This window comes from Hypanus sabinus, chromosome 6, assembly GCF_030144855.1.
Source record: "Hypanus sabinus isolate sHypSab1 chromosome 6, sHypSab1.hap1, whole genome shotgun sequence".
Classification (NCBI taxonomy): domain Eukaryota; kingdom Metazoa; phylum Chordata; class Chondrichthyes; order Myliobatiformes; family Dasyatidae; genus Hypanus; species Hypanus sabinus.
Genome location: NC_082711.1, coordinates 164772210 through 164787374, shown reverse-complemented (window position 1 = coordinate 164787374; position 15165 = coordinate 164772210). Strand labels below are relative to the sequence as shown.

Genomic DNA, 15165 nt, shown 5'->3' with positions numbered 1-15165 from the left:
GGGCTCTGCGGCCGGGCCTGGACTGGTTTGCTGCTGGGAGCGGGGCTGGGAGATCTGTGCGATGGACGCCCCACTCACCTTTTTGGCATTCCACAGCAAGTCCGCCCGGGCTGCCACCTTCTGGGTGTCACTGAAATCCGCGTTGGATAGCAGCAGGCGTATGTCCTCGGGCAGCTGCTCCAGGAATGCCTGCTCTAACATGAGGCATGTGTGTCCGTCGGCCAGAGACAACATCTCATTCATTAAAGCCGATGGAGGTCTGTCACCCAAGCCATCCAGGTGCAGTAAACTGGCAGCCCGCTCGTGCGTGAGAGTCCGAAAGTCCTGAGGAGCAGGGCTTTGAATTCCGTGTACTTGCCGTCTGCTGGGGGCGACTCTACGAACTCCGCGACCTGGGCCGCTGTGTCCTGGTCGAGGGAGCTCACCACGTAGTAGTAGCGGGTGTCTGCTGAGGTGATCCGGCGAACGTGGAATTGGGCTTCGGCTTGCTGGAACCATAGGTGTGTCCAGAAACCCGGCAGTTTCAACGAAACCGCATGAACAGAGGCGGCGTCGGTCATTTCTGGTCCAAAAATCGTCTGGACCATCGGGGTCACCAATTGTAGCGGTGTGCTACATGCAGCGCTAAAATTACGACACGGAGTCGGTAACTGCAGTCGAAGGAAAAAACTTTATTCGAAAACTTCAGCCTCATTTTTAAGCCTCCCTCAACCGGCCCCCCATGGCGCAGAGGCTCCAAAGCTCTGTGCTCGCAAACCCCCGTAGGCTATCTAATTGTGAGTCGGTTCGGATGCGCCAGGAAATGGGTCGCCACAATATTATTTAGAAATTTCTCTAAATTTATGTTGTTTATACTTCCTTTTTCACAAAGTGCAGTGTGTCATAAAATACTATATATCTACACTCAGTGGCCACTTTATTGGGTACACTTGTACACCTGCTCATTAATGCAAATATCTAATCTGCCAATCATATGGCAGCAATTCAATACATAAAAGTATGAGAATAGTCCAGAGGTTCAGTTGTTCAAAGCAAACATCAGAATTGGAAGAGAATGTGATCTAAAATGACTGACTCTGGAATGATTGTTGGTGCCAGATGAGGTGGTTTGACTCTCAGAAACTGCTAACCCTAGAAATTTCACGCACAACAGTCTTTAGTATGTTGTGTTACAAAGAATGGCACACAAAGCAACAAAAATATCCTGTGAAGCGTAGTTCTAAGGGAGAAAACACCCTGTAAATGAGAGAGGTCAGAAGAAAATGGATTTAAGTGCATAGAATGTGCATTTCCTGAAGACAATAAAATTAAAAGCAGGAGTGGACCATTCAGCTGCCTGTGCCTTCTCTGCTGTTCACCCACCTCATGGCAGATCCTTAATCTCAGTGCCACTTCCCTGCACTAACCCCACATTCCTTAATTCCCTTAATGGATAGCATGGTGGGGTATAGGCAGTGCTAGTTCAAACCTGAGATAGGAAACTATCAACCTGCAATTTCCATGCTTTTCCATGACCTTGAGATTTCCCCCTGATGTTCTGGTTCATTCTCCCAACCCAAAGAAGTGCTGCTTGTAGGTTAATTGGCTAATGTAAATGACCTCTGGACTGGGTGGCTGATTTCAACATCAGGGTACATGAGAGGAGCTATTGCACCCTGTGATTTGCAGTCTGGAGATCGTTTGGGTGATCGAGCATGAAGCTGTGGGGGGGGGGCACGAGCTGATGTTCAACTTCATTTTGCTGATTAAAGCTTCCATTATTTGCTGATTAAAGCAACAAGGGTGATTGAGACATCGAGACAAATGCAGAAGGTGAACGCTGGCTGCCTGCCTTCTAATCACTGGTGGGATCGCTCTGCTGCCGGAGAGGGGAGTCTGTGTGGCCTGCCACTGTGCTCGGAGGATGTTACTGAGGTTTTCTTCATTTTGAATATGGATATAGATATGGACTATGGTTTTTTTTCAGTCCTGTATTTTTTGTATATTCTGTGTGTTTCATCCACTCTTTCTCATTATTTGAGTGGGGGAGGGGGGCTTAGGGGTCCGTGGTCTTATTGTTTTTTTTGTTAGATTCTTTTTATGGGGGAGGGGATTTGGAGGGCGATGTTCTCTTTGCATTTCATGTGGTGGAGGGGGTTTGAGGTCGATATTCTTGTGTTTTTGTTCATTTTTGGTTCGAGGAGAGAGGTATTTGGAGGCTGGTGTTCTCTTTGCGTTTCGTCTGGGGGAGGGGGTTTGGGCGTTGATATTGTTGCATTTTTGTTCGTATTTTTGTGACGGGAGAGGGGTATTTGGGAGCTGATGTTCTTGTTGCATTTCGTGCAGTGGAGGGGAGTTTGGGTGTTGATAATCATGTTGCCCTTCTCTCTTGGTATTGTTGCTATTTGGAGAAGAAGAACCTCAGACTTGTTTTCTTTGATCATAAATGAACCTTTGAAATAGTTATAAGGAAATAAGTGGGGAATAAGACTGATGGGAATCAGTAGTTTGATGGGCCAAACAGAAATCTGAGAAATAAATTAGTATTTCATATTGATGAGATAAGTAGTTCTGTTTTCATCCTCTACTGTTCATGCTGCCTGGTACTCCTTATTGTTCATGTGCAAGTTGCAGAATGTTCAATTATTTTCCTGTCATTGGGTTTTCCAGCTATTGCAGGTCTTTTGTCCATTGCCAACTGTCAGTTCTGTTGGGTAGCTTTTTTCTCCCAGGAGGCAAAATTAACCTATATATTACACAAAAAAAAACAGATGGTCAGGGTGAGTTACAGATGCACGTTAAATCTCATGCTAATTAACTACAGAATGTGCAGTCCTCAATTGAGCTCAAAAATCTATCCATTCATCCACCCAACTATTATTTTTTATTATTATTTATTTTTTTTACATTTCATAATGTAGCTTTTAAAGAATGATATGGTATGTGATACAAAAAGTTAGGTCCACAATTCCATTCTAATCACATAATAGTTGTTGACATAATACAGGATTGCTAAAAAGCTTATGCATTCAGTCGTAAAATGAATGATTCAAATGTGAGAGATGTACAGTATGTGTATTCTTTTCTCCATTTCTAAACCAGGTCGGCTTGGCTTGGAAACTCAGGAGTCGCATAATTCCCCTCAGCAAGTGAACATTCCAGCAGAGCATGAAGCCCAGAAAGTTTTGTGTGGAATTGATTCTTCAATGATCCTTACAACACAGAATCACATTTTGGCCTGTGGAAGCAATAGGTATTGAAAAAGTATTCCCTGAGTGGATATCAAAATAATCTTATGATCTCCTGGGTGATGTCTGTCACTCAGTCTATATTTAGTTAACACTGACATGGTCAGTGCTTTTCTGAACTTTCTTATTCATTCATCAGGGTAGCTGTTTTATTTGGGACAACTCTTAAAGAGCAAAAACAAATTGATAAACTAGCTGGGATTCCTTTCATTTATTTAGAACAATGTGGTGCTTAATCGAGGCAGGAAACCGTTGCCAAACGTTTTCTAATTAGTGTCAGTCGAATAGTGTTTCCTTTAGACACTACACTGCACTTAGAATAAAATTTTTAAATAGTGTCAGTTGCATGTGTTTGTGTTCAAAAACCAGTGATTTTCTCACTTATAGTTGGTGAGAAGTAAGCATTAAGACAATTCAGAACTGTTTTGCTGACTGCGGTTTCAAGCATTCAGACTTGGAAATGCCAGAAGCAGCTGGGAGTAAAAATGAAATGATTTCCCTACTTCAACAAGTTAGGGTCTATGAAGAATTTGAAGGTATCAACAATCATCTTGAATGTTGCCTTTGTACCCCACCAAACACTCAGCTCTCACCTGTGGCTCCAAGTATTTGTTTGCATACTGTCACACTACAATACACCGCTTCAACAGGCAGGCTTGTAGCGGTGTGCTACACACAGTGCTAAAATTACGACATGGAGTCGGTAACTGCAGTCGAAGGAAAAAACTTTATTCGAAAACTTCAGCCTCACTTTTAAGCCTCTGTCAACCGGCCCCCCATGGCGCAGAGGCTCCAAAGCTCTGTGCTCGCAAACCCCCGTAGGCTATCTAATTGTGAGTCGGTTCGGATACGCTAGGAAATGGGTCGCCACATAACCCCCCCCAGAACCGGCGATACACCCCCCAATGTCCACAGTCTGGGCCAGAACCTGCTTGGGAGGTTGGCCTCTGCGCCGAGGCGCCGGAAACTCGGCCGGTTGCGCCAGGTCCACATGGGCCGGTTTGAGGCGGTCCACCGTGAAAACCTCCTCTTCCCCCCAACGTCCAGCACGAACGTGGACCCGTTGTTCCGGAGCACCATAAACGGCCCCTCGTATGGCCGCTGCAGCGGTGGCCGATGCCCGCCCCTTCGTACAAACACAAACTTACAGTTCTGTAGGTCTTTGGGTACGCAGGTTGGGTGCCGCCCGTGCTGTGAAGTGGGTATGGGGGCCAGGTTAACGAGCTTCTCGCGTAGTCTGCCCAGGACTGCTGCGGGTTCTTCCTCTTGCCCCCTTGGGGCTGGTAGGAACTCCCCAGGGACGACCAGGGGCGCGCCGTATACCAACTCGGCCGACGAGGCGTGCAGGTCATCCTTGGGCGCTGTGCGGATGCCGAGTAGGTCCCAGGGAAGCTCGTCCGCCCAGTTGGCTCCTCGCAGGCGAGCCATGAGGGCCGACTTCAGGTGACGGTGGAAACGCTCCACTAGCCCGTTCGACTGTGGGTGGTAGGCAGTTGTGTGGTGCAGCTGAGTCCCCAAAAGGCTGGCCATAGCTGACCACAGGCTGGAGGTGAACTGGGCGCCTCTGTCGGAGGTAATGTGGGCCGGGACACCAAAGCGAGATATCCAGGTGGCGATCAGGGCTCGGGCACAAGATTCGGAGGTGGTGTCGGTGAGCGGGACCGCCTCTGGCCATCTTGTGAACCGGTCCACGATAGTCAGGAGGTAACGCGCTCCGCGCGACACTGGCAGGGGGCCCACGATATCCACATGAATGTGGTCGAAACGCCGGTGGGCGGGATGGAACTGCTTCGGTGGGGCTTTGGTGTGCTGCTGCACCTTGGCCGTCTGGCAGTGCATGCACGTTCTGGCCCATTCACTGACCTGTTTGCGGAGTCCGTGCCAAACGAACCTGCTGGAAACCATCCGGACAGTTGTCCGGATGGAGGGATGCGCCAAGTTATGAATGGAGTCGAAAACGCGGCGCCGCCATGCTGTCGGGACGACTGGACGGGGCTGGCCGGTGGCGACGTCACAGAGTAGGGTTCTCTCACCCCCACGGGGAGGTCCTGGAGCTGCAGACCAGAGACTGCGGTTCTGTAACTCGGAATCTCCTCATCCGCCTGCTGCGCCTCTGCCAGTGCCTCAAAGTCTACCCCTTGGGAAAGGGCATGAACGGTAGGGCAAGAGAGCGCATCCGCCACAACATTGTCCTTACCCGAGACGTGCCGGACATCCGTCGTATATTCAGAGATGTAGGACAGGTGGCGTTGCTGGCGGGACGACCAGGGGTCAGACGCTTTCGTAAACGCAAAGGTAAGCGGTTTGTGGTCCGTGAACGCGGTGAAGGGCCGACCTTCTAGGAAGTACCTGAAATGCCGGATTGCCAGGTAGAGCGTCAACAGTTCCCGGTCGAAAGCACTGTTCTTAAGCTCGGGTGGCCGCAGGTGTTTGCTGAAAAACGCCAGGGGTTGCCAGCGACCTGCGATGAGCTGCTCCAGCACCCCACCGACTGCCGTGTTTGATGCGTCCACTGTGAGGGCGGTAGGGCTGTCCATTCTGGGATGTACTGGCATTGCGGCGTCCGTCAAAGCTTCCTTCGTTTGAACGAAAGCGGCGGCGGACTCCTCGTCCCAGGTAATGTCCTTGCTCGGACCCGACATCAGGGCGAACAGGGGGTGCATGATCTGGGCAGCTGAAGGGAGGAAGCGGCGGTAGAAATTGACCATACCTACGAATTCCTGAAGGCCTTTGATCGTGGTGGGTCGGGGGAAGTGGCGGACCGCATCTACCTTAGCGGGCAGAGGGGTTGCCCCGTCTTTAGAAATCCTGTGGCCCAGGAAGTCAATGGTATCGAGTCCGAACTGGCATTTGGCGGGGTTGATTGTAAGACCGTACTCACTCAGTCGGGCGCAGAGTTGACGGAGGTGGGACAGATGCTCCTGACGACTGCCGCTGGCTATGAGGATGTCATCCAAATAGATGAACACGAAGTCCAGGTCCCGTCCCACCGCGTCCATTAACCGCTGGAACGTCTGTGCGGCATTCTTCAGGCCGAACGGCATGCGGAGGAACTCGAAAAGGCCGAAAGGGGTGATGAGAGCCGTTTTGGGGACGTCGTCAGGATGCATCGGGATTTGATGGTATCCCCGGACGAGATCTACCTTGGAGAAGATCCGTGCGCCGTGCAGGTTTGCTGCAAAGTCCTGAATGTGCGGCACAGGGTAGCGGTCCGGTGTGGTAGCCTCGTTCAGCCTGCGGTAGTCGCCGCACGGTCTCCAGCCCCCCGTCGCTTTGGGCACCATGTGCAGGGGGGAGGCCCATGGGCTGTCGGACCGCCGGATGATCCCCAATTCCTCCATCCTCTGGAACTCCTCCTTCGCCAGTCGGAGCTTGTCCGGGGGAAGCCGCCGAGCACGGGCATGGAGGGGTGGTCCCTGGGTCGGGATGTGGTGCTGTACGCCGTGCCTGGGCATGGCCGCTGTGAACTGCGGTGCCAGAACCGATGGGAACTCCGCCAGGACCCTGGTGAAGTCGTTGTCGGACAGCGTGATGGAGCCGAGGTGAGGGGCTGGCAACTGGGCTGCACCCAGGGAGAACGTCTGAAAGGTCTCGGCGTGTACCAGTCTCTTCCTGGGCAGGTCGACCAGTAGGCTGTGAGCCCGCAAAAAATCCGCACCCAGAAGCGGTTGGGCTACGGCGGCCAGTGTGAAGTCCCACGTGAACTGGCTGGAGCTGAACTGTAGCTGCACCTGACGGGTGCCATAGGTCCTTACAGTGCTGCCATTCACGGCCCGCAGGGGGGGACCCGGTGCCCTGCTGCGGGTGTCGTAACTCGTTGGAGGTAAAACGCTGATCTCAGCCCCAGTATCGACCAAAAACCGGCGTCCCGATCTTCTATCCCACACATACAGGAGGCTATCCCGATGGCCAGCCGCCGTAGCCATCAGCGGCGGCTGGCCCTGGCGTTTCCCGGGAACTTGCAGGGCGGGCGACAACGGCGGGCTTCTGCGCCCCACCGCTGGTGGTAGAAGCATCAGTGTTCATTGGGCCGGGGGTTGGCGGGCTCTGTGGCCGGGCCTGGACTGGTTTGCTGCCGGGAGCGTGGCTGGGTGATCTGTGCGATCGTGGAATTGGTCTTCGGCTTGCTGGAACCATAGGTCCAGGCGCTGTGTCCAGAAACCTGGCAGTTTCAACGAAACCGCATGAACAGAGGCGGCGTCGGTCATTTCTGGTCCAAAAATCGTTTGGACCGTCGGGGTCACCAATTGTAGCGGTGTGCTACACGCAGCGCTAAAATTACGACACGGAGTCGGTAACTGCAGTCGAAGGAAAAAACTTTATTCGAAAACTTCAGCCTCACTTTTAAGCCTCTGTCAACCGGCCCCCCATGGCGCAGAGGCTCCAAAGCTCTGTGCTCGCAAACCCCCGTAGGCTATCTAATTGTGAGTCAGTTCGGATACGCTAGGAAATGGGTCGCCACAGGCTAAACAATGCTGGCAAGTCTCGTACCTGGTGAGATAGGGACACGCCTGTCCTAGCATGTGAAGTCAACTCCAGTGGTCTGGGCAGATGAGATCTGCAGTAAGATCCAACAGCTAGGAAGACAGTTTTTTAACTCAAGGTGGAGAGCGAAGGGTATGAAGAGGCACAGAAGTCCTGGTCATCTACCGTAATCAAGGAGGCCCCTGTTGTGATGTCTACTTGTCCCACTGGACCCCGACTTTTGGGGTTGAGAATAGAACTGTCCCAGCCCAAAGACATTTTCCCACTTTAAAAGTTCTCCCTCACAGGTTTCCTGTCATCATTGCATATAATGAACAACTACCAGTAGTATTGGTACTGTTCTAATTTATTCTGTATTTGATTTAAACACATAATTTGTTACTGAGTAAAATGATAGTTTGTCTTTTTCATACCTTTTTAACTATTTCCATGAAACTTCGGCAGCCACTTAATTGGGCCAAGATACATTGATTCTGATGTGTCCCTTTTAACGTGAATCCACTGTACCTTTCAGTTGGTTAAACTCCCTTACTTAGACTATAACTGTTCTTTAAGCTATTTTTAAGAATGCGGGACAATTGTTAGATATTTTTGATTTAATTTTGTAATTGAACTTAAACTGATTGTTATTTTTTGTTTCCCAGATTTAATAAGCTGGGTCTGGATAAAATAACTGCAGCTGAAGATCCTCATCCCTCCAATCAAGTTGAAGAGGTTCACATCTTCACTCCTGTGCAGTCATATCCCCTTAATGAAGGAAATATTGTGCATGCCGATGTTGGGACCGCTCACTCTGCAGCTGTGACAGGTGAGGAATGCCCTTTCAAAAACAACTTTTGCAGCTCACTGGTTGGGTTCCAGATGAAAACTTCACAGAGCAGAAGGCAACATTTGGTCCATGCCATGGGCGCAGTTTCCAATCTCTGATCGAAGAAACAGCTAATATGTTATAATTATTCACGGCACTGTTAAGGAACAGAGGGGATAAAAACAAGGATCACTGTTAGTGGCAAAATAAGACAGCACAATTGTTGGAGACGTAAATATGTGGATGTTTTCAGTAAAACTTTGATAATATGATATCTGACCATCTGGTTAACCAAGTAACGTCTTCCCACCTTCCTGTGAAACTCACTTGTCCCCACACTCCCCAAGATTCATCAGGGCCTCTGTTTGCCTAACACTTCCCTGGTCCTTGCCCTTCACCCTGAGACTCACAAGGTCCCCAGTTCTTATGCTTTCATGAAACTTACCTTGATCACTGGAGATCTTATTGTAATACCATGTAACATTTTAAAACTAATTCTCCTACACACGTTTAATTAATGGTAATGACATCCCATAGCCTGGAAAATCAACCTGGCATCAGAGTCCTCGGCATGCCTGATTATCGTAGTTATTCTTTATTATCACAAACCTACTAAGACTTTCTGTCACGTGTTTCAGTACTGAGGAGTTGTTAATATGCATCTCAGCAAGAATGATTATTAGTGAAAGGAGAAACATTTGAAGGAATGAAAAATAAGTTTTCTAAGACCCTGTAGTATTGGATGCAACTGCCTATGCTTGCTACATACTGTATAAGGCATTATGCTATATGGGTTTTGTGATACTTACAGTACCTTGTAGTGGACTCTGGTTTCAAAGCACAAGATATAATTAAAGTTGTACATAAATGTTCACGATGAAATTACCTTTCAAATTTTGTGCACATCATCTTTAATATCCAAGTTCATATTTTAACATTTACATTATTTACTGATGTTGCACAAGCACCTTTCCCCATTCCCTGTTCCCCAGCAGACTATTTGACTAGGCCAATTAATCCCTACACAAACTGTGCCCAAATAAGTTCTCTGTCTGACTGTCTAAGAATGTTCAATTCTAAATTCCTCCTGACTAGCTATGTTCCAGTTGAATCCAGTACAAATTGATCTAACTATTATGGTGAGCAAATCTCACAACTGTGGAACTCAATACTTAAGTCTTCATTTTGTTGTAGAATCTGATACTCAGCAGCTTGAAGGACTTTTACCCCTTAATTTCAGATGTTAGTGCTATAGGCTAATAAGCTGCTCCCTTGCTTCTGTTGACATAATTCTTCAATCAGACAGAGAGATCACTTCATCCTATCACTCACAGTACTTTCTTGTAAAGTGCTGACTCATCTGGCATGCAATTTCGGTTGGACAAGGAGAACATAGGAAGTGTTTGATACTCTAATTGTATTTTAGACCAGTAGAAGTTACTCTGTGTCATGTTCTCAATGAGAAGAGCATAGCAAGTCTAAAGTACTTTCCAACAATGGACATTACTGTTGGGGATCCCTCACCCACTGCTCCGTGTACTCTAACAGGAATCACTCCTATTGAGTGTTCTAAAGTCAGTCATTCCCTTGAAATTCATTAGAAAAATAGCAATAGTTTCACCAAGCATTGCCTATCTATCCATATTTTATCCTACCAACTTCTATTTACCCATCGCTGACTAAAGTAATTCAAAGTTCCTCACTGTCTTTTCATCCTTGCTTAAATTTTCTTCTGGTTTTGGCCCTTTAGTACCCTGTAATCCCCTTTAGTTTTACACCACCCCTCCTCACACCTGCCTGAGAGCTTTTGTATATTCTCCCTCCTTTCACCATGTTTGACTGAATATTCCACCGTCTAGGCCCCATATTCTTGGATTCCCTTCCTAAACTTCTGCTTCTCCTCCTTGAAGACTCTTCTTAAAACCCACATATATAGACTTGTCTATCACCCTCTACATTGCCTTGGCAAGTGCTTTTTACACCGTGAATTAATCTTCATGTGCAAAGGTCAGTTTAGCACTTGACCAACTGCAGTCATTAGTAAATTCTGGGAAGATCAGGGACATGGGAGGATGGCTTCTACTTCTTTTCTGTGGTGGCTGACCGTTATCTGCAGACCTTGCCATAGATGGAGCAGGAAGTGCTTAATGGGTCTGGTGGATAGGCAGTTAGCATGGAAGGCACACTGCCCCTCCTGACATTTACACTTGGCAGCCTCTGTTCCCATCAAGGTAATTTGAAGTCAATAGTCCCTGCCAGATGCTCCTTCACAATTTTAAGCAGTCACAGGACATTGATTTCTAAGAGACAGCGAGGAGGTTGCATTTTTTTCAATGAGACTGTGAGAACAGCCTGAAATATTTTCCCTGTCTCCTGGAAGTCTCTTGTCCTAAAGGTGTCAGGCATACAGACTATGTGGCATGTCCATCAGAGCTTGTTGAATAGGGTCAGAGCTTGTATGCTTGGTATCCTGGTTTGGTTTGCTATCCTGCCAGTGGGTCTGGAGGAGTTAGCAATGTTTGTGTCATCCTTCCAGTGCTTTGAGGCAGTCCACATTCTGAAGCTTAGAGGAAGCAAGGATCATTGTTGCCCGACAGACCAGAAGATTAGTGATGTGTGTGCCTTGATCTTCAAACACTTTCCAGATGGTCCAAATCTGTGTTGGCTAATTGCAGACACTGGAGAATTGTATCCTAATATCTGCCGAGAAGTAGTTGCCAATATCTAGAAACTGAAACGTTGACTGTTTATTTATTTCCATAGATGCTGCCTGACCTGCTGAGTACCTTCAGCATTTTGTGTGTATTGATCTGGATTTCCAGTATTTACAATATCCCTTATGTCTAGAAACAGACCCACATTTTCCACATCATATCATTGGTCTTTGAAAAGTTTTATTTGTTACACACCCATTGAAACGTATAGTGAAGTGTGTCATTTGTGTCAAACCACATTGATGAGAATTGTGCTGGGCAGTTCTACAAGTGTCGCAAAGCTTCCGGCACCAATGTAACTTGCCTACAAATTACTTACCCTAATTTTGGAATGCGGGAGCTAACTGGAATACCCGGAGGAAACTCACATGGTCCCGGGAGAATGTACAAACTCCTTACAAGCAGGATCAGGAATGGAACCCCATTCAGTAATCGCTGGTACTGTAAAGTGATATGCTATGCTACTGTGTTGCCCCATATAGTGTATGACATATGTGATCTGTATTGCTGCATGGCAGTGTTCTAGATCAGAAAAGGATCCCTTTCATTCTCTCATACACCATTGAATGAATTGGTGATATGTTGAACAAATGTGCAAGGATCATCTGCATACTTCAGCTTTCTTAATACCAGTTAAACTAGTGGATACAATAGGCATCAGGGATTCACTTCTAGATATCCTTAACTCAAGGCAAATTTTGCTTTCTCTTCTCTTTTGTACCCATTTCCTCACAATTCAATTGTACACAATATTCACAGAAAAGAGTTATACAAAATGGATAAAAGCATTCCATCACTTGTCCAGTTAGAGTTGATAAATTTCATACCATACTTTATCTGAAGCATCCTTCTTGAGCTTTGTCTGAGAGAAAACAATCCATTTTTAGCTAGAAATTGATAACATCCTCTGTATTCACCAGCCCCCTGAGGTAGTCAGTTCAGACGTTATCCCCTAAATTTGGACACTTTTCTTAAAAGAAGATCGCAAGGTTGTAATTCTAAGTCAACATTTCATATTGTGCAATATGTGGAGGAGCACAGTGAGATTGAATACTAATGACTTTTGGTGGTTTCGAACTGGAAACAGACTAGTAAATCTGCATTGTGATATCATTATACACAACGCTGTGTTTTGATTTAAAGGATTTTGTTTAAAAGGAAGTATAATAGTCTTGATGTAGTATTTCACATAATTGCTTTCCTCCACTGTAATCAACTCATAAATCCTAATGATATTCCACACTTGAATCTATTAACCAATGTATATTCTACATCTCTGTTCTACAGTATCCTTTTCTGAGGCAAAAATCAATACCACTTTAAATTTTGACACTGTACGACATGCTTCTCCTATAAGCCAAACCATCAAGTAATACTGTTAATTCTGCTGTTTAAATTGGTTGAGTATTGATCTCACTCTAGGCATTAGTTACAGAAGCGTAATTGACTTTAGAGATCTTGTACTAGGTAAACCAGAGTTCCTCTTCCTTATTCCTGCCTGCGTTTTTTATTAGAAATTATTCTTGTGTGGACATTAATGTATCCAGTAAAACTGGTGGTGCAGCTCACTGGCATTCCCTACTTTGATTGAATAATAGTCATTTATGTGACAGTTTGGAAAACTGCTTCCATCATACTAAGAATAAATCAGGCACTTGATAGAGGAGAAAAAGATCAAGTGGGTGGAAGGATGAATACTTCTTAAAAACAATGCATATAATATAATGATTTTGATTTAAAAATTATATTTTGCATTGACAGCAGAGAGGTTCTTTTATTTTTCTTGAAAACATTCCTCTTATTGTAACCGTAACTTATTACTGGAAGGATTTCGGAGGCTTATTTACTTTGGAGATTGCTACAAGGGGGCTTGCAATGGTCTGCCACAGGGAAAGCTGCTGCCAGGCTCCTCCTCAATTGCCTCCTTCGAGTGGATTAAGAGCTGCTTCCCAATTGTCCTCTGGATTCCATTCATCTAGAATAGTGGTCACCAACCCTTTTAAGCCCAAGATCCCCTATCTCAGTCTTAGTGAAAGGCAAGATCGACCCCAAATCGATTAGTTATATACATGCGCACCGGGGCAGACAAGACCGGAAGTAAAACCCCGCAACCCGGAAGTAGAAATAATGCATGTACACCAGGGATACCCACCCTTTTTTGCACCGCGGACCGGTTTAATATTGACAATATTCTTGTGGACTGGCTGATGGCGGGGGGGCGGGGGGAGGTGTTAATCACGACGGAAATACAGCGATACTCGAAGCAGGTTCCTTATGCCCAGTCTATTCTGCAATTTAGTTTTCATGGCTCTCGGCACTTAGCTTCTGTCCCGCTTGCTGACGTTTTTTCCGCTCACAAAACTCAACGGGTTTGACTTTAAGTGCAGGGTGCTTGGACTCAAGGTACGGAAGCAGTTTTGAAGGCTTCATTGCCTAATTAGACAGCCTCCAGGCCTGAACTCCAGCCTCCCACCCTCCCGTCTGCCTGCCACCTTGGCCAGGTGGAGCTGGTCGTAGGTCGGGTGAGAGGATAAGGTCAGGGCCGGAGGTCCCCGTGCCGGGGCTGCAGCAGTTGCAGTCCAGAGAGAGCGACCGACCGAGCAAGAAGTGCAACTTGTAGGATCTATCAGCCAACAAAAGTTTGTTTCAGTAGATGGCAGTGAGGTAGCTGCTCTGCTACTTACGAAACCCTGAGCCCGAATTAGGTCGTCTGCGAATATTTTAGCACTGGGTTCCCCATGAACGTTCGGTGTGCTGAACAGGTTCAGAAGTGGTGCCCATCTGTCCGCGCTCCAGGCCAGTAGCAACGGCACTTCCCGCCGGCCGGTTACCCGAGGCCAACCAGTGATCCCTGGTGCCAGGGTATCACTGCGTTTAGGCAGCTGATGACTTCGCATGGGTTCAAGTTCAACAATGGGCGTGACAGGGAATGAAGAAAGGTGCAGCTGACTCATATCGTTTCCTCGTGGCCCTGTGGTTGGGGACCACTGAGATGCACTGTGTAGTGCGGGGGAGCTACACGCATGCGCACTGGGCAGAAAGAACGGAACTAAAACCCTGCAACCCGAAAACAATCTCTCAACAGTATTTGTGTATTTATTTTTCCTTTTTTCTCGGGATCTACTGGGAAAGTCTCAAAGAACGACCAGTCGATCGCGATCAACGGGTTGGCGACCACTAATCTAGAAGCATAGAGGACAAATTCTTCACCATACAACTTTAATGGAAATGGAAGGAATAGCATCAATCATGTACATTGCATTTTTGAACCTTGCTAAAGCCCTTCATTTGGAAGAGATACTGGAGCATCCTCCTCAAATTAGACTCCCAAAGAAATACGTTTCTTTCTCATTTCTTGTAGGAATGCTATGTTGAAACTTGAAACATGCCAGCATTTATAGACTACCCCAGCATACCCTTGGGCTGTTTGATCATTGACGCAAATGACACATTTTACTATACTATTCATTGAAACGTACAGGAGATTGGACTTTAGACAGAGGTCCTCTATCTACTTGTCCTTTGTTTACTACATCGCCCTCCAACAGTAAAGGTTCTCAGTGAGTACCTGGAAGATGTGGATCTCTTTGCATATCTCAGGAAGAACATTCCCTCTAACTTTTTTAACAGCTGCGCGGATCAACCATTGCTCTGAGCAGGAAATTTTTACTCGGCCTGAAAACTGTGTGGTACTTTAATAAACCATTATATAAACTCAAGTTCTGGCTGCACAGCAACAAAGGCTATGTGTCATGGAGCATTTCAGTTACTGCATGGCTGCACAGCTTAGAAGGAACAGTGCTGATGAACCATCTCTCAACAATCTCAATGAAACACGTTGATGATGACATTCACCATTATCTTGAGTGTCGCTTTGGCCAACTGAGAAACAAGGTGATTACAGTTCAAAACTTTAAGCCTAACACAAAAA

At 46.8% G+C, this 15165-nt stretch overlaps 1 protein-coding gene across 8 annotated transcripts in view; it reads left to right on the top strand.

Annotated features, from left to right (window-relative positions):
• nek8 (NIMA-related kinase 8) overlaps positions 1-15165 on the top strand; it is a 230646-nt gene that overhangs the window by 51358 nt on the left and 164123 nt on the right. For all 8 annotated transcript variants that reach the window (XR_009512814.1, XR_009512815.1, XM_059973353.1 and 5 more), the window contains 2 exons: positions 3082-3232; positions 8357-8520. Coding sequence is in view for 6 of the 8 variants with exons in the window: in XM_059973353.1 (XP_059829336.1) it covers positions 3082-3232; positions 8357-8520 (315 nt within the window). In the remaining 2 variants the exon portion in view is untranslated. The remainder of the gene's footprint in view (positions 1-3081; positions 3233-8356; positions 8521-15165) is intronic.